The sequence below is a fragment of the Misgurnus anguillicaudatus genome, chromosome 1 (genome assembly GCF_027580225.2).
Source record: "Misgurnus anguillicaudatus chromosome 1, ASM2758022v2, whole genome shotgun sequence".
Classification (NCBI taxonomy): domain Eukaryota; kingdom Metazoa; phylum Chordata; class Actinopteri; order Cypriniformes; family Cobitidae; genus Misgurnus; species Misgurnus anguillicaudatus.
This window is the reverse complement of record NC_073337.2, coordinates 26,841,780-26,862,688: the sequence shown is the minus strand read 5'-3', so window position 1 is coordinate 26,862,688 and position 20,909 is coordinate 26,841,780. Positions and strand designations below refer to the sequence as shown.

At 37.4% G+C, this 20,909-nt stretch overlaps 1 protein-coding gene across 1 annotated transcript in view; it reads right to left on the bottom strand.

The window, feature by feature from the left end:
- Positions 1-20,425, bottom strand: part of arhgef39 (Rho guanine nucleotide exchange factor (GEF) 39) — a 72,575-nt gene extending 52,150 nt beyond the window's left edge. Inside the window, exons 1-5 of the mRNA XM_055190196.2 lie at positions 20,297-20,425; positions 15,673-15,858; positions 14,531-14,625; positions 5,456-5,576; positions 336-454 (exon numbers count right to left, since the gene is read on the bottom strand). Of these exons, the coding sequence (XP_055046171.2) occupies positions 336-454; positions 5,456-5,576; positions 14,531-14,625; positions 15,673-15,822 (485 nt within the window). The 5' untranslated portion in view covers positions 15,823-15,858; positions 20,297-20,425. The remainder of the gene's footprint in view (positions 1-335; positions 455-5,455; positions 5,577-14,530; positions 14,626-15,672; positions 15,859-20,296) is intronic.
- Between the last annotated feature and the right edge of the window lie 484 nt (positions 20,426-20,909).

Here is a 20,909-nt window from a genome sequence, read left to right as displayed (position 1 = left end):
TCATGTGTAGTAGAATGGCCTATCTGTGTCAAAAAAATACTGATGCATAACCGCTTTACATTCCCATCAGGAAATGACTATATATATCCATGCCGGCGTCTTGTTGATGCTGTCGATCTCGTAATCTTTTTAAGAAAGCAGATGGTTTAAGTAAACACAACACACACATAAACATCCGCTGACCAATCTACCGCATTTCCTTGGAAACTCAATGGATGAGGTACTCTGACATTTAATGAGATTAAAAGAAAACTTTTCAAGTCAATCGCAATAAGTGGTTGAGAAAAAGTACTGTAAATACAGAATTAAAACTTTAATCGCACGTCTGGACTCACTGTTGGATGCGCTGAAGGGGAAGTGGAAGAAGGTCCTCCAGTTTCTGCTGTTGGAACTCAGGCCTTGATTCCTGAAGCTTCTTAAATCGTCTAAAGGCTTTGCTCTTCTTCAGCTGAACCTGAAAAACAAGCCTTAACTATTAAAGGTTACATAACACACACAGTTTCTGCCAATCACATGTTAATCGTGGGCACAAAAACACGACTTTATCCGAAGAATCCAATTCCTTAAAAGTGTAAAGAAGTCAAAAATGAAATAGCATAAGACCCCCTCATTTAAATCTATAAAGAAAAATGTTAACTCAATATAATTAATATATAATATCTTAAGTAATATATATATTACTGTCTGTTAAACGTTACTGGGCAAAACTGAAACAAAGAAAAAAGCATGATCTAAAGCACACGGTGCACAGTCTAAAACAACGTATCTGAATCCACTTTTGCTAATATGACGACTGTAAAAATGGTTTGTGCGCCTAGCACACAGTCTAAAAGGGTTGTTCCTATTCTCGTAATGAGTGTGTTTTGGGCCTAACGTACAATAAACCATTGAGAGTCTCATCTCTCATCCCCTTTTAAGGCCAGTTGCGCTGGCGCCATGCCGAATCCCTATTTAGATGGCAGAGTTTGTAAAATGAAAAATGGAATGGAAAGCGGAGGAAGAAGACCACCAGTTTAAGATTGATGTTAAAAAAAATTTAAAAGCGTGTTTTAAAAGCATTACTTAAAAAAAGGTTTCCATCTCAGCATATCCACAGGTACAAAGTCGTCATATACAATAAATCCGTGGGGCAGCATTTAAAAAAAACATTTAATAAAAGATGCAATATTAGCATTTGTTTAAAGCAAAACATTTAATTACTTACCAGGCTACAGATGAGGGAGTTCTTTACGCCTTTTAAAATCTTGTAATCTGTCCTCATGTATGTCCAAGAGACTCAATAATTATTTTTTACATTTTAATCCTTTACTTTTTATATTTAAAAACGATTGTGTGCTGTCCATGTGTGCAATAAGCAAACACGCGCTGTCGTCCCGTTTATAGGCGCATATAACGCGCTCATAATAACAAAAACAATATTGCGTCATTGACTTCAGACTTAAGACCAGGTTTTAGCTGACTCAGACTCGACACTTAATCTCTGCTCTTGGTATTGATACGGACTCAAGCTGGACTTGACTACAACACTGGGGTGAACTATTTTTTTAAACAAAAATGAGAGTCTAAAATCTGGCAAGTTTAAAAGGCAAAAATGTGCAGTCATTCTTTCACACAAATGTATTATTTATGCTGTAAGGTTGTCTAAATCATATTTTACGTAAATGAAATATAGTAAAATACGTTTCTTTTTCAGCATCTTTTTGTATAGAAATGTATTGTTAATGTATCAGACTTGCTATTATTGCTACTCTGGTAACATTCCACCAAAATCTTCTTCCCTCCATAGTTGAGCATGTGTACACCAAACATCACAACATCTTACATTGGGTTTACACCAGATGCGAGTTCAACGATTTGCGCGAGTAGATTACATACAAAGTCAATGCAAAGACGCGATCAGACGCGTCCTCTTGTTAGGCGATGCGAAAAAAGAGATATGGGCGGCGCGTTTGCCGTGAAAACACGCGCTATTCAAAACGCGTCTTCGCCCAAGTTGAAAATATTCAACTCGAGCGAAAAATTCGCATGACACGAAGTTAAATCCCGCGAGTAATCTACAGCGAGCGATGCGATTGCACGCTTCGTGTTTGGTGTAAACCCACAGTTAGTTATCACATCAACGCAAGGCCCCTGCACAATAAAGTCATACTTTCTTATATACCATGTCAGGCCAATGACAGACACCACATACATTTGCATTGCAAGATTTTTACTTGATTTGACCTTTAAACTTAAAACCTAAAATTCCCTTTGAGAAACGTGTGAGTCTGAGCTTTGTGTGCTAAGTAAATAATAAATAAACACGTCAAGTACACAAACCGATCTATCATGTTTGAACGAACGGCATGCTTAACACCTGCTTGGCTCAGGTTTATGACCGCTACAGCTGGGGTCTCCCTTTGAGGACTGACATTAAATCATAGCATGTTGGACATGCTGAGTAAGAAATTCTTTATTCACACCAGCATAATAAATAGCAAAAAAATACTGGAATCTTGACCATGTAAACAATATGTTTTATCAGTATGCTCGCTCCCTCAGGATCGAACCCATTACCTTTGCACTGTTTTATTAAATGCTACGCCAATGCATTCAATGCACGTAACAGACACTTATGGAGTCTCAATCATAAACTGCTGACTTTGCAATATATAAAGTATTAAAACAAATAATCTTTCGCAAATTTACAAAACATAATGTTAGTAGGACTATCATACCAAATGTTCAATGAAAAGACGAAAAGCAATCAACTGTGAGGTGACACACCGGCCACATGAGTCACGTTGCAATAGCAAACCCGCCGCCCGATGTTCCTGCAATTACATCCGTGCAGGTCTGGAGGGAGAATCAATGCTAACTTAAACAACTCTGTCTGAAATCAATGGAAATCTGTCAATTTTACGCAAACGTATTCCTCCTCTTAATTAAGACATTAATATCCGTGAGGCTTCAGGCTTCCTCGGATAAATATGAGCAGAGCAGTTCTGCAGCTGGACGCGCAGCATGGAGGGCTTCGATGCGATGCTAATGCTCTAAACGACCTTTCTGCTTACATATATTCTGTGTCAAACCCAATTACTTGCATAGCGTGAAACATCTCCGGTTTAAATTTGCTTTAAAATGCCCTCCTCAGTTCACCGCCAGCGCACGGAATAAAGCGTTAGCATTAGCCTAGCGTAGCGTCAATTCTTTAACAGCAACCAATTCGGTCTAACAAGGAATCAGTCATACGTACACTTGGGTACAGGTGCCTTGCTAAGGGAGAAGCTAATTAGCAAAAAGAAAGATTTTTTCGGCCGACTGACAGAGGCTGCTCGCTTAAGTCAGGCGTAATGAGATGGTAGTGTTGGGCCTAATGGTACCACTGGGCTTTGCCTAGGAGAGATAAAGTGTCATCCATAAGCCTTAATCAGCTAGGTGACTCCATTTTTTTACTCTTCCAAACGTCAATCATTTCAAATGGGCATCTTTGAGTTACTGACCCGACGTTTTGTCTTTTCTCCTTTTCCCGCGAGGTTGAGCGATACGCTACGAAAAGGTGCCAGCGATGAGGAGTAGTACAATGACTTAATAGGTTTAGACTAATTAGAACGGGAGCATGACATACTGTCAATTGCACACATTACCATAGATCTATAGTAAATACATATTCATGATTTCATATTGGCAGACGTAAGCACCGGCTTTTGCGTAAGGAGATGACCTCTATCCGGATTTTATTCAAAGGCGTAAGAACGTGTTCGTTCATGAGAAGTCAATACCAAGACCCATTTGATTAGGTTACTTACAGGAGGTAGGTAAATGTTCATGCTATATTACACTATAAGTGCACTATATAACCACATAACAAGTCAAGTATGATCAACAAATGGTCACACAAATGCAGAATAAACATTGTGTTGAATTTGGTTTTGTTTACACAGTTTACTAAAGGTCACCTAATATGGACCTGAAACTTTAGATGCACATTCAGGGGACACATTAGACTAATCACACGTCTTGAAAAGATGCCATATGTGACCCTGGACCACAAAACCACAATATACCTGTGAGTCATATGTCGCACAAGTATATTGTATGGGTCAAAATGATCGATTTTGTTTTATGCCAAAAATCTAGTGATGCACCGATGTATCGGCCTCCGATATTTATCGGCCGATTTTTGATTAATTTTAAACCATTGGCATATCGGCGATAGCACGAGAAAGGCCGATACCGATTGTTTATTAATTAACTGCATGAAGAAATCTATTATATGTAAAAATGAGTTAATGTTGTTAATAAAATAAATGCTGAATAGCAAAAACCACCTTTGAAGGTGTTCAGTAAAAATAATTTGATGCAGAAATAAACTAGCTAATAGACCAACTGTATAGTATTGTATACAAGTGTTTAATATCGGTATCGGCCAGAAGTGTCTGTTTAAATCGGTATCGGCCCAAAAAAATCCTTTCGGTGCATCCCTACAAAAATCATTAGGATATTAACTAAAGGGCATGTTCGATGAAGATATTTTGTAAATGTATTATCATAAATATATAAAAATGAATTTATCATTAGTAATATGTGTTGCTAATGACTTTATCTGAACAACTTTAAAAGCGATTTTCTCAATATTTTCATGTTGCAGATTCCAGATTTTCACATTGTTTCTCTGCCAAATATTGTACTATCCTAACAAATCATACATCAATGGAAAGCTTTTTATTAAACTTTCAGATTATGTATAAATCTCAATTTCAAGAAATTGACCCTTAATTGGTTTGAATTATAATGTATTTCTCAAGATGTAATATTAGTCTCAGGTGTCCCCAGAATGAGCCTGTAAAGTTTCAGGTCCAAATACCTTAAAGATAATTTTTTATCATGCCTAAAAGGCCAATTTTGGGGTGTGCTGGAAAAAGTGCTGTGTCTCTTTAAATGCAAATTAGCTGCTGCTTCCCTCCCCGTTAACTGTTATCTACAGGGTTCCCACACTTTAACTTCAAATTCAAGGACTTTCCAGGTGCAATACCCTCCAATTCAAAAACTAAATGTGGGGACAAAAAGTGAGAGCAAGGTTACGTCATGTTACCTTTTAAGATACATTGTTACAGTTCCCTTTCGAGGAAACTTGTGCTGCGTCACTGCGGTGACACTTTGGGGACGCCTCCAGGGGTTAGTGCGTCTGAATGTGTATATCAAATTCAACCAATGGTAAGGCTTAATGACAAAGACAGGGTGACCAGGAGACAGGAAGTATATCACTATCTGAAATATTGCCTAAGACGGCATTACAGGGACGCAGGAAGTATGGCAAGGGAGACGCAGCGTCTCGTTCCCTTCTTAGGGAACAACAGTTACATGCATAACCCGAGACCCGTGGGAACCCTGTATTCAGATACACACTATTAGAAGTGCAAAGTGAGTTGTAAAACAAGAACCACACAAAAAAAAACAGAGATGTTGTACTTACCGTGAGAACTTTTTTGGCCGTCTGAATGTTGTCAACATACGTATTGTACAGCTGGAGGTGATTGCAAAATTCTTCGAACCCCAAACCGAACCTCCCCTGTTCTACATCAGCGAGCAGTGACCTGTTTCAAGAAAATAAAGCTTCATATTAAACCCAGAAGTTGAGAAAAACACACAACATCAAACAAGCAGAATGGAAATAAAATAAACATTTAAAGGATTAGTCCATTTTCTTGGAAGAAAGGTCCAGATGGTTTGCTCACCACCATGTCATCCAAGATGTTGATGTCTTTTTTTGTTCAGTCGAGAGGAGGTTGTGTTTTTTGAGGAAAGCATTGCAGGATTTTTCTAACCCCAATGGACTTTAATAGAGCCCAACATTTATTACTTAATTCAACACTTAACAGTTTTTTTCAACGGAGTTTCAAAGGACTATAAACAATCCCAAACAAGGCATAAGGGTCTTATCTAGCGAAACGATTGTCATTTTTGACAAGAAAAATAACAAATATACACTTTTAAAGCACAACTTCTCGTCATGTAGATCCGGTCGTGATGCGCCAGCTGACCCCACGCAATACGTCATGACGTCAAGAGATCACAAAGGACGACCTTGAAACTCCGCCCCAGTGTTTACAAGCGTCTTGAAAGAGGACCGTTCCTACGTTGTTGTATGTCAACTGATACTAATTAATGTCTTTGTGTTAGTTAATTGTTTAAAATGGTCAGCAAATGTGCGTTTTATATATGTAACACGTGACCTCCCTACGTCACTCACTACTCATTTACGCGAGGTCGCGCTGGACCGGACCTAGACGAAAAGTTGTGGTTTAAAAGTATATTTTTTATTTTTCTTGTCAAAAATGACAATCGTTTTGCTATAGATAAGACCCTTATGCCTCATTTGGGATAGTTTATAGCCCTTTGAAACTCCGTTAAAAAAACTGTTAAGTGTTGAGTCAAGTATTAAATGTTGGGCTCCATAAAAGTCCATAAAAATTAGAAAAATCCTGCAATGTTTTCCTCAAAAAACACAACTTCCTCTCGACTGAACAAAGAAAGACATCAACATTTTGGATGACATGGTGGCGAGTAAATTATCTGGATTTTTCTTTTAAGAAAATGGAATATTCCTTTAACTTTTTAATCTCAAGTTTGTTATTATTTAATCTGGTTATCCATTTCTACGTTATCCTACCCTGCCCTAAAAAAACAATTCTTGCCATTATGACTCCATTTCGGAAATCAAGGCATTTCTTGTCACAAATAATGAGGGGGTTAGTTCATAGATGTATTTGCGAATCCAGCTATTTGCGTTCATAGTCAGATTTGTGTGGTGTCATCTAAAGGCCCCTCCCTGTGGGTGGCATACTTATTTGAGACAAGGGTGCTGAGGCTAGCGCCCAAGGGCAAGCGCACGGGCGCTTTGTAGCGGGAACGCGCTCGTTGCGAAACCAGGAACAAAACAAGGCGTTCAAGAGGAAAGTGCTCTGGCTGTCAGGCACATTAGGGTGACATGGGTATAATTCAAGGGTGAGGGTGTTGACACTTGTGAGGGAGCTTATTATCCAGACTAGGTGAGGAAGACCAAACAGAAAAGCAGGTAGAGACACACACTCTCTCTAATGATGTTCCCTGAGATTTAACGTCTTTACGTGCCGGAAGAAGCAGCGTTTTGTGCTTGAAGTTGATTTAAATAGATTTTAATGAAGTTGCGAGGCAAGGTAGCCGCTGTTCATAATCAGGAGATGGCAGAGCAGCTGGGAAACTTCTAACAAGGGCAAAGGCCGGGAAAAACACGCTTTCCTTTTTGCTCCTCACAGCCAGAGGCTATTATGATAAATATGAAATTACGAGTTACATTTTTTACGGCAATTAAATTCTCCGGCCGTCAGGAAAATGACAAAGACAACATTAGCATTCCTTCCACGTCACGTTAATCTACATTAATTCGTAGCGGTTGCGACATCTGGGCTCGACCAAACAATGGAGGCCTATGTGGCTTCATGCGAGAACTGGCGAATACTAATTAGTCACCGAATTGTTAGCGGCAACGCTAATACAACAAACATTCAGGACGTTTTGAAACCCAAAAGACTTGTTTACACAAAGATCGCTCCTATATCAGTGACAAGACCCTCTTTCTTCATACTTGATCGTATTTGATGGGGTTTTCAAACCGCATGTACTGGCATTATGAAACCCTGAAGTCTCACTTTTCAAAAACTTTTTTGATTTTGTGCAACTTCAAAATGGTGATAATTGTTTGTTACAGTGCAATCTGGGATAATTGGGTTGTTCTCGCTACTGTTCCCCCCACTATCATCAGATAAACTGCAATGATTTTGATGAATGGTACTGGCGTGTCAATATATTCAAGTTTTGCTTGTTTATTTGTTTTGTTCAGAAGACTTTAATGAATCTAGAAGGTATTTAAGACGTCGTCAACCCAAGTGTATCAACGCTGTACAAATAATAAGCTTCAAACGAGTCAAACTTCCTCTGTCGAAAACAAGGAGAAAAGTTTTGATGAAACTACACTGCTGTCTTCCATACAATGACAGTATATGGAGACTGAAGTAGTCAAGCACCAAAAGGACAAAAAGCAGCTTGCGTTACAACTTGCGTTGCGTTGTATAAGTAAACAAAACAATAGGGCTGTGCAAGGAAATGCGATATGCGATGACTTGCTAAATGATGCAATATACGGTATGCAATACAATAATGCTTTAAAGTCTGTATAACATCAGAGTTTCTAAACACATTATAAAAGTTAGAAATGTATTGCTGAAACACATTACAATGACTGTGAACTAATACTGAATTGTGGAGTTATGTGGCGTTCCAACCCAGTCTCACAGCAAGTTGTGTTATTGTAACGAAAATTTTGATTAATTTATTTGTGTTTGCTGACACGAATTTCCTCTGTTTTCGTGTCGCTGGAGACGAATGTCTTTTTCGTCCTTCCCAGCATGAATTTCTATCAATGGCTGTTCGTGTCTGTGGCACGACTTTCTTTATCGTGTCATTTTAGATTTTGTTTTATCATTGTTGTTTTCTATATTTTGACCATTGTCGCTTGGGGTTTGGGTTAGAATCACTTTCTGCGACTTCCTAAACCAAACCCCACCCCAACTCCAGGCGAGAATAGTTTTAAAAGCGGACGAAAAACATGTAGAAGCCAATGCATAAAATTACATTCTAACGCAAACCCCGAATCTAACACAAACCCCAAGTGACAATGATTTAAAAATAGGAAAGAACGATAAAGAAAGTCGTGCCACAGACACAAACAGCCATTGATAAAAATCCGTGCTGGGAAGGACGAAAAAGACATTTGTCTCCAGAGACACGAAAAACAGCGGAAATTTGTGTCATCAAACACAAATAAATAAATAAAAATTTTCGTTACTATAACACGACTTGCCCGTGACACCAGACGCGGTAGAGGCGGCAAGCGCGAGTGATTTACATGTTAAGGCAATGCAAAGACGTGGATAGGCATCCGGTGGTGTGGAACGCGCCATTTGAGCGTTGCTGTTGAAAAATCTGAACTTTGGTTGATCACGCCGCGTTAACAAATCAGGAGCTTACTCTATAGTAGTGACGTGATTACAGGACGCGAGCGGAGTCGCAGAAGCCACTCCCATTACGCAAATTTATGCGTGAATGTCTCGAATGACTAGAATTTTATGCGTAAAAGAAGCGATTGAACTCAAAATGTTCAAACGTCCAACTACGTGCGAATAGTGCGTTTTTGCCGCCTCTACCGCGTCTGGTGTGAACGCCACATTACACAGTTTTTCCACATTTCTGTGTTCAGGATTATTTGGGCGGGGCTAAAATGGTGGCTCGATGATGCACTGGAGTCACTGAGCATGGCAGACACGCCTCCAGCATTTAAAAGCAGAGAATCCTGCCTGATTTTGATAACTTATTTTATTTATTGGGCTTTTTTAATCATTCAAATTTGTCTGGGTGGTTAATTTCACATTGTTCTGTGGTTTCACAAACTGAGAACATATTTAAAATTGGACTTTACACAGACTTTAAATTTGTAAAAATCAATTTTAATATCGAAATATATTTAAAAACTGAACAACGCAACATACGCTAAATATTATTTCTAGAAAAAGAAAGCATTACTCACTAGTCTCTCTGCATCAATATAAAAACTTAAAGGAACAGTATGTAGGATTGTGGCCAAAACTGGTATTGCAATCACACAACTGGTGGCCAATACACAAAATGACAACATAAACATCAGTTGAGGGCTGCAACTCCAATTTTTAAATGACAATATCGTGGCCAGACCACTGTTGTCAGTGATATAAGGATTTGAAATGAAAATGATTTCTTAATGTCTAGTGACATATCAGGGCCATTTTATGATTAATTGATAAAAATTTCTTACATACTGTTCCTTTAAGTACAAGTAAAGTTTTGACATTTTAGGTGAGTTATTCCTGAAACTCCATAACTGTTTATACACTTCAACTGTATGCATACATTTTAATGCTATTTTTACATATATTTTTAACATAAATTGTAATAATGACGTGATTACAGGAAGCGAGTGGAGTTGCAGAAGCCTCTCCCATGACGCAAAATTACACGTAAATGTCCCGAATTACTAGAATTTTTACCGGAATGAAGCGATTAAACTCAAAATGTTCAAGCGTCCAACTACGGGCGAATATATTTTGTATTTTTATATATATTTTTAACATAAATTGTAATAATAAAAACACTATGGGCCACTCCTTCCATCTTCTCTTTGTTTTAACTAATCCAAGATAAAAACCTGCCGAGTTCAGCTAACAATTTAAATACCCTTCAATACCAAGCACAGATATCAACATGCATCTAAAGAAGCTTCCTGATAGCGATGTGGTTTCGGAGTACGCGGGAACTTTATTCGTTTTAATCAGTCAGAGATCTAAATTGAGAGACTGCCATTACGCTTCACTCGGCTCTTCAATAACCGATTCTAATGATGATATATGGTAACCAAGCGCCATTTATCCAATACATGGGCTTTGAAATTCAACCCTCCATCTTCATTCAGCCACTGTTTGTAGAAAGGCCCGTCAGTCAAGCACTGATGGAAACCACAGGGACTCATTATTCAGACCATTTTAGGATTCTCGATCATCAGTGCACGCATGACGCCCTCAAAGACAGTACATCTCCTTTCTGTTGTTTAAAACAGTCGTAGTTTGGCCAATATGGGAATAACAAAATCTTTACTATTTGGAAACGTCCCTCTCTGAGCATGTCGGACACATTTTCAGAGATTGATCAAGTTGTTAAATATATCAAACAGCGCTCACCTGCGTCGAGTAGGGATGATCTCTCTAACGCGAGCTTGAAGGTCTTAATAAAAGACTGGAAGCTTGTTTGCTCTCAGGCTATTGGAATTTGAGAGAGGGCTTCTGCTTGTTGCGTTCAAATTAAAACGCAAAATGCTTGGTGCTACAGATCGCCTCAGATAAAATGAACAAGAACGGGCTTCAGTGAATTAATTTATTGTTAGTCTGTTATGCACACATGAGCAGATCAATGCCGACGGTTCTTCAGGCCAATGTTACTGATGTATTATTTCATCTTCTCATTTCCAGCAGCTCTTGGTTTTTATTTGAGCAAACCGTCACGAAGCAAACAGCCCTTAAGCAGAGGGCTTTTACACTGTGAGAGTCACTGGCTGGATTAGTATTGACATATCGTTCCTTAAATATAAGGAATAATTAAAGTCAACACAGTATTTATTATTTATTGTGAACTGTCAAATTGTGCAAAGCACTCCCTGCATAATATTTTATGAAAATGCAACAACTTGTGAAATCTTTTCTCGCCAGCGTTTAAAAAAAAAAGTTACCTGCCAGTGCCAGCATTTGTTTAATGCCTTTCAGAATATATGCCTTTAAATATATAAACATAAAATATATCAAATGAACACTGCAAAAAATGACTTTCTTATGCTGCATTTACACAAACCGCGGTAGAGGCGTGAAGCGTGAGTGATTTCAATGTTAAAGGAACAGTATGTAAGAAATGTATATCAATTAATCATAAAATGGCCCTGATATGTCACTAGACATTAAGAAATCATTTTCATTTCAAATACTTATATCACTGACAACAGTGGTCTGACCAGGATATTGTCATTTAAAAAGTGGAGTTGCAGCCCTCAAATGATGTTTATGTTGTCATTTTGTGTATTGGCCACCAGTTGTGTGATAGCAGTACCGGTTTTAGCCACAAGTTTTGTGATTGCAATACCAGTTTTGGCCACAATCCTACATACTGCTCCTTTAAGTCAATGTGAAGACGCGTTGACGCGCGTCTGGAGGTCCCGCGGCACGGATAAAGCGTTTGGCGTGGAAGATGCGTTTCCGCCTCATTCACGTGTCTAGCTAGCGCGAAAGGCGCGAATTGAGCGTTGTGCGCGGGGTGCTTTTTGTGCATTTTGTGTTTGACGCGAATTGCAGGCTGACGCACGAGTTGAAAAATTTTAACTTTGGCAGAATTTTGCGCCACGTTAACCAATCAGGAGCATGCTTGCTGCTGTGGAGGCAGCCCCGCCCGGAGTCACTCATTCAACCTGAAGGAACGCTTGATATTGTCCGTGAGCAGTCACCCCAAGTTCTTATTTCTATAGAGACAGGAATAAAAAGGACCTCGCTTGGAAGAGTGTCACTGAGGACATCGGGCAACCTGGTAAGTTGTAATACACATTTCACTTTTGAGTCACGTGACGTTTATCGACCCGCGCCGTTTATTTTCCGCCTATAGTAAGGTTACTAAATACAAACCGGTAACTCTCTGGATAAATGCACAATCAACATCAGTCATCTTGCAAACAGACAACCGGATAGCACTTGCCCCTCCCACAAGAAGCGGAGTTTCCGCGCGTCTACTCCGCTCTACACGCGCAAATGCATTCAAACTGTTCAAGGTGCAAACTGGGTGCGGTAGACACGATTTTGACGCCTGAAACGCGGTTGGTGTTAACGCAGCATTAGTATTTTTGTCTTGTTTTAAGTACAAATATTTAAATATTCTCATGACCTAAATGACCTAAGAAAATAAGTCTAGTTTTTGCACGAATTCACTTAAATTTTATATTTTCTGTCTAAAAACTAGACTTATTGTCATTTTGCTTATCAAGAAAATGCATCTTGAGAATATTTAAATATTTGTACTTAAAACAAGACAAAAATACTAAGAAAGTCATTTTTTACAGTAAAAAAAGACCCTCGGATTTCAAACAAGAGAACAAACGTGTCATTATCTCTTTATTCACCTCTCAAATGTTTCTTAAAGAATAAAAGCTGAGATAAATGCATTTTTGTAAAGGACTTTTGTAAGAGATTAGATTTAGAGTGATGATCAAAACATACAGAGTTTTTACTGTTTTTGGATCATTGGATGCTTCAGTGTTTTATAAGTTGTCTAAGAGTGCCACCTAGTGGATAACAGCAGAAATATGGATTGCCGTAAAACATGTCAATGGCAGAGAAGCGTTTTCTCTTAAAGGGGACAACTCACAAGACTTTTTAAAGATGTAAAATAAATCTTTGGTGTCCGCGCAGAGTACGTATGTGAAGTTTTAGCTCAAAATACCCCACAGATAATTTATTATAACATGTTAAAATTTACACTTCGTAGGTGTGAGCAAAAATGTGCCGTTTTTGGGTGTGTACTTTTAAATGCAAATTAGTTGATCTCTGCACCAAATGGCAGTGCTGTGGTTGGATAGTGCAGATTAAGGGGCAGTATTATCCCCTTCTGACATCACAGGGGGAGCCAAATTACCTCAAATTACCTCAATTACCTATTTTTTCATATGCTTGCAGAGAATGGTTTACCAAAATGAAGTTACTAGGTTGATCTTTTTTTACGTTTTCTAGGTTGATAGAAGCACTGGGGACCAAATTATAGCACGTAAACATGAAAAAAATCTGATTTTCATGTCAATGGTGGGGAAAGAGTTAAGAGGGGGAGCCTGGTGTACAACAAACACCAGGCACCGTTCTACGATTTTTTTATCTAATACATTTTCATGACATCTGGTATTTTTTGTAATTACAAAATACCAAGCATTTTTATGCTTGCGTACCTCACTGACGGCCAAAAAAAGCAGCTCATGTTTACATTATATCCCATAATCGTGCATGCCACATAATTCCACATCAACTAAATATTTGCTCTTGATCATTGGACCAAATGCCATTATGTTGCTTTGCAAGCCGACCTGAATCCGGCTTATTTATTTATCTGTTTATTTACTCAGGGACAGTGCCCATTAATAATAAATAGATATGTAAAACGTGCCAGATTTAGCCAGCATTGGATAATTTTAATCTGTAGTTGATGTTATGGACAGAAAAAATATGAATAATAAATATTAATAAATCAAGAAAAATTAAAAAGGCAGAAACAAGTAAAGATAAACTTAGATAATAAAAAAATGGCATACTACTATCCACAAATCACTTTAAATTATCACAATTTTGATGGGTCAATAACCATTTTTTCAACTTTTTTGAGAAACCAGTGTCCTATTAATTGTTTTATCATGGGTTTGGCTTTATATAAGCAAAAACGCAAGCAAGGCAGTCGCCTTAAGCTCTGAAGTTTCGAAAAACAGCCAACGTGTCGGTAATGACGCGTTCATTAAAAATGCATGTGCCTCTGTTTTAAAACATCAGCAATTACAAAAGATTACTTTTATCAATGCATCAGGCTTTGAAGACATAAACAGCAGCCATTATGAGCAGGCAGTTGTCACCAATGATGGCCGCCATGCTGGGATAAAGTGGAGATGGGTGAAGAAATTGCAGTTGTGAGCCTAAATACGGCATCCGCATCGATTCGCAATCCAATTAAAGAGAATACATAAGATAAGCCGCACCAGGCTATCTCAAAGTTCTCAAACTTGATTCTCCTGTTAGACCCCAATTAATACTCTTCTACCCTCTCGTCCTTTTTAAACTGTATCAAAGCCACCCACCGTCAGCTGCATCTCTCCCCTGAGCAGGAATATTCACTTAATTATTTAAAAGATACTTACTGGTTTATTAAATGAATGGATTTAATTGAACTGAAGATGCTTTCTCTAATGTCCTGCCGGAGGGTTCCTTTGGCCTTCAAGATCTCCACAAAGTACTGGAGAAAAGGAGAGAGAGAATTACATTTTCAGACGCCACTCGTACATGACTCTTCATCTCATTGAAAGCGTCACCTCTCGTCGCGTACCCTTGAGATAAAGACAGAGCAAATCTGCGGAGAGTAAAGCATTTTGCAGCAATAACATCTCCATTACTTCCAAAGGCTTACATCAAGCAGTAGAGAATATGAAGTTTCTCTAAAAAGTTCAGATATTTAACTATTTAATATATGTGTTGAATGAAACAATGAGATAGATGTGCTAGTTCACCATTTCATTGTGATACACATAACCGCTGAAGGTGGTACACAGGCAAGGGTAAACTAACACATGACGTAACCTACAAAAAATCACGGAAAGGGATCTTGAAAATAAAAATAATTGTGCAAGAAAATATAATAAAATCATTCAACAGGTTGTAAAGCTTAATGTCAAAAGAACAGACCCCAGACTTTTTAAAGGGATACGTCACCAAATTTTTTTTTTAATTTGTCAATTTACTCACCCACAAGTTGTTTCAAACCTGTGAAAATGGCTTTGTTCTGCTAAACACAAATTAAGATATTTTGAAAAATGTTAATAACCAACCAGACCATTTACTTCCATAGTATTCTTTTTTCCTACTTTAGAAGTCAATGGTGCCCCAGATCTGCTTGTTTACAAATATTCTTCAAAATATCTTCCTTTTTTTAAGTATACAGGTTTAGACCTGTATACTTAAAAAAAGGAAGATATTTTGAAGATAAGTAAATGATAACATAATTTTCATTTTTCTGTGAACTATCCCTTTAAGGACTAATAGTGCTGAAACACAGAAGGAACCTATAAAAAGATAGTAAGAACCTAAGTTTTTTATTAATTGTGATATACTAGCAATGCAACCTTAAAACAAAAACATCAGCATGTTTCTGAGCATGCAATCTGTTCATTTAGGCCCAAAAACAATAACTTCATCAGCTCTCATCATTGCTTGATACAGGATCAATCCATTCAGCTTATTGGTGACTATGTAATGATGTAAAGTTGGCTTGTCTGTAGAGACTGACCGTGACGACTAGATCCAGCTGATCGCAGTATCTCTGTTCGCTCTGGACCAGCTCGCGGGCTACGCGGTTCCTCTTCCTCTCCCAGCGATCGCGCTGATCCTGAATGTTGCGGATGCCCATGGGAGTGCTCGGATCTGGAGAAAAACTCATGACTGTCCAGCTGAGTGTGCTGATCTGTGATCAGTGCTGCAAAACAGTAAAGAACCATTAATAAGCCAAATAAAATAAATGAATTCACATAAATAATATTTCAAAAGCAATATTTTTATTAATAGTAGATTAGTAGTTGTGTTTTTGATAATTTTATTTAAGCTCTAAGATAACTTTTGCTATAAACGGTTTCATCGGACGCACGTGCACTGACGCAATACACGTCTGGATCCGAACTTTACTTCCGGTTTCGTTTTTTTTTTACTGGTCTGACTAGTTGCTAAACTGATCTCTTGAACAAATGCCTCGTCCCAAATAACAAATGTTTTGGTTTCCTAGGTAATCTAAGTGTTGTTTTTTTTTTGCTTTTTATATAAATAAACTACGTTTAAAGAACTTTGTTGTTATTTATTCTTAGCGGAGTTTACCGGAAGTTACGTGCGGACCACGACAGCCACTTGTTTATGTTGTTACTGCTGAAACCATCTATAGGATAAGTCGTTTATAAATGTAACAATATAAAAAAAGTTCACCCTAAAAAAATTTAATTTGATTTAAGCTACTGTGAAGAGGAAAATGTCTATTTCTGTTTATACTTCACACAAAGCTATTGTATGGTTTTACACGACCAAATCATACGGACAACCTTTAAAATGAATAAATATTTGTAACCCAGTCTGTGAAAGCCCAGCTGAAGTAATTTTTTGTTTCCCACATAAAATCATCATATATAATGTACATTAGGTAACAGAACTGGTAGTCATACAGAGAATATGCTTTCCAAGTCCAAGGTTTCCCTGAATATTGGGCTACTTTTTCATGTCCGTGGGTTTATATGTAGCCCTAGAAATACAAATTTTACCGGATGAATCTTGCCAAAAATGCATATTTTACCCCACAAATGCAACTTTTATCAAAAGAGCCCGCTTAAAAAAGTAGAGATGCACCGAAATGAAAATTCTTGGCTGGAAACGAGGAAACCAAGGCCGAAAACCGAAACACAGAAAGAAATTATTATGCCAATTATTAGTACCATTGCATTTATGGCTATCACTGTGTGCTAACTTTAGGGGTGTGACGGATCACAAAACTCACGGTTTGGATCACATTACAGATTTTAAGGCACAGATCGGATATAATTATTTGGATCAGCAAAAAGTCTAATAACAAAAAAATCTAATAACAAATAAAGAAATTGCAAACATTTATAAAAGAACAAAGCTGCACATTAATTAAGGTCTGAAATTGGCATTAAATGAATCATAACACTGTCTATACTCTATAAATTAAATATATGATTATGATTATTTTTAAAGCTACAGAAGTGATTTTCTCTTTGTTTTGGGTTGTTTGATTAACATTAATTACACAGACTTAACTAGGTTAATTAAGACCAAATAAGCACATACTGGTTTCTGACTGTAATCTATACATACACTTAATACATAAACAAATGTTTTATTAGAAAAAGAATACGGTGGAGATCATTTTGTTTGTATGTGCCCTGTCAATAACAGAAAGATTTAATGTTCGCTTGCTTTTTGAAATGCGTCTCTCTGTGTATGCACTACTTAGTGCACTTAAATGTGTGCGCACACAGAAACCGAGGGCGAATTACAAACGAAGCAGCATATACAGTCGCTCCACATAAAAACATTTCGTTTTTCATTGCTTTATTCGCCAAATGTATGTAAATGTACTACAGTATGAGACACAGTTGCGCAACTCTCTCTAAAGTTTACACATCAAGAGTTCTGATCTTTGAAGGGCATAGTGATGATCGCATCTGACTGGAGCTGGACCGGACACATTCAACCGCATGTGCCGCATGTTAAATACTGAATGTTGCTTCAGACAAGCACGTGCAGGTCGCGGTTTCTGTTTGCATCATCACAACATTTTGGCCGCATTGTTTCGGTGATAAAAGTCTTTCGTAGGCCTAAATTGTCAGTGGCCGAAAATTCTGTGCATCCCTAAAAAACGTGATTGGGCTAGTTTTGAGTAGCAGTTGGGCAGGTTTTGCTGTGAAAACCTGGCAACCCTGATAGAGAAACAAACACACATCCATGATGACTGTCAACACTGTTACTCTAACTTGGTAACAGAGTTGATGGTAACAGAACTGACATGGACTAATTTGGACAACAGGAAATCTATCTAAGACACTTTTTTTACAGAAAATATGATATTGTTATGGCCTGTAACATCCTGTGAACCATGACAATAAGTACCAAATTATTAAAATAAATAAAAATTTAACCTTTTGAAAAAATAATGAACTTGGACACAAAATCCACCTACAATTATATAATCACCCATAAAAAGAGTTGCTTTTAACTTATACTCTATATAGTATAGCTTGCTAATGCCTATAGCTTACTTTCAAGTTGCATATTAAAGAAAAGTAGATGCTAGGTTAATATCTTTTTTTTTTAATGACAATGACTAGCTTCAAAAATGGCCTGTTTCTTGATATTGGTAAATTGCAAACAATACAGTAAAACAACTAAGCAAATGCCATTGGGTGCACATTAGAAACCAGCAATTCTGTCCCCTCTGAATTGCTAATGACAAACAAACAACATATGCAGAGGGTAAGCCACCAATTAAGGAAAGCCAACCTTACACGAATCCTCCATAACACAGACCAGCACACTCTCTATGTGATCTATGACTTATACGCGCTCTCTCTCACCCTGCTTCTAAGTAAGGTCTCTCCATCACGGCTCCCCCCGCCTCAGCCTGTGGTGTTGTCCCCTGACTCCAGGGTGTCCTCACTACACTGCCTCATTAGCGTCAGCTCTAATAGAGCATCAGGGCCAGAGAGTCGGACGAGACCAACACTTTAACAGCAATTAACCCTTGTTCTTTCCCTGGGGAGTAACACGCTGTAAACAAGCCCGCTCGATCAACCCAAAAGACAGAGAGGGTGCGCTATCCGGCATGCATCAGAAGATTACCATCAAAGTATCCTTGAACAGTAAAAAAACACATTAGATGTCACCTCCACCGGTTTGTGCAAAACCACCATAAAAATGCAACAAATGTGAAACGCGTCCCCTGAAGTGATGCCGACCCCTTGCAGCCTCGGCTAAGTGTTGTGTGTGAAGCCGGGGTCCATTTTTACCAGCAACTTACTGTAAATTGCATCACTCTCGACACTCAAATAAGCAGTCAATTTCGAGAAATATTGCAGCATTTTAGGCCCAGTGAAGCCAATTAAAAGGAAGCCGAGGAAGACTGGGGGTCAGGAGTATCTAGTTAAAAAGACTAAATATGGAGCAACCGGCAGGGTTTGTTTGCATAACTCAGCCGCTTACATTAAACATCACTTTCATTTGTTGAAAGTAAGACCGCAATGTTTTTCAACTACGCACAAGTATGCACAATAACACAGACAAACAAACACACACAAAGACATATTTAAGCTTTGTATGCATCAAAAATATAAATATTAGACAATACATGTAAATAAAACATTGCAGAGCCAGGATGTGACTGAATCAGCCCCAACAGAACTGTAATAGTCATGGCAAATTTAAAAGTAGTGATATTTTTGGTTGTCTCCTAATGAAAATTATTAACTATGGTTTTACTGCAGTAACTTTAGTTTCGCCATGGAATTTGTTGTAAAACCACAAATTCACCATGATCTTACACAATAGTAACCACAGTTTAACCTTGGATTGGTAGTAAAATCACAACAACCTCAAATTTACCATGGTTTTACATAGGGCTGTCAAAAGATTAATGGCTATTAACTGCAAACAAAATAAAAGTTTGTTTTTGCATACTATGTGTGTGTGCGCTGTCTGTAAATATATATATATAAATACAAACACATGTATGTATTTAATATATATATTATACATTAATTTATACATGTATGTGTGTATTTATATATACATAAAATTACACACAATACACACAAATATATTAAGCACAAACTTTTATTTTGTAAGCGATTACTCACGATTAATCTTTTGACAGCCTTAGTTTTACACTACAGTAAGCAGTTTAACCATGAAGTTTGTAGTCAAAAGTATAAAATTGAAATATTAATAGTTATTATTGAAATATCATATAATATAATATATAAACGTAATACGTAACACATCTGAGACGACAGGCTTTGAATTACTGTTTCTAAAGACATTCACATATCACACATACCAACAGTTATGCAAAACATTTCTAAGACAGTGTGCTTTCGTCGAGTCATGGATAAGCACTAAATGCTTTGATTATCGACACAACAACGTTTTAGTATCTCATATTAAGTGCATACATGACATAGGCTACTTTAAAAAGATCACATTTGTTTAGACGTCTGCATCCTCTCTCTCACTTTGCTGGAGAATACCGCTTAACGAATTAAACATCTTATATAAGATCTGACAATAACGTTGATGATGATTTTATAACATTTACACGGTTTCTAAAACAATATAAATGCTTTATGAATAAACCATACCTGCTGCTCGTCTTTTTCAAATTCAATACAGGCGCTCTTTCTGACGCTGTAGGAACTTCCGGGTTTTTCTGCGATATGATTGGTTGTTGTTCGCTAACATCGAAACCGGACCGCCCCATGGCGACGTCATCAATCTCTGACGATACTTCTGCGTGAAAGATTGACGCTGATAGAAAACGTAATATCACGTCTTATAATAAAGAATATTACTTTTATTTGCAACGTTATTATTTAGTAAACATAAATGTATATACGAGGAAAATAAGCATTTTTTTATTGTAAAGACAAATGTACAACAATACCTAAAATAAAACGTTGTAAAACGTATTGTAGGCTAAAAAAAATTATATTTTAGTGGTGGGAAAGATTAAACGCATAAAAAAAAGAGTTTTTGCGTTATATATGTGTGTGTGTTTCGTGTGTTTCTATTATGCATATTTAAACAAACATACATACATATTAATGTATTCATTTCATTTTTTAATTTTTATATCATTTTTATTTATTTATATATTATATAGAATATATATATATACATATGTAAAAGTTTCTTAAATACATAATGTGTGGGTATTTATATAGACATAATAATTACACACAGCACACAATTATA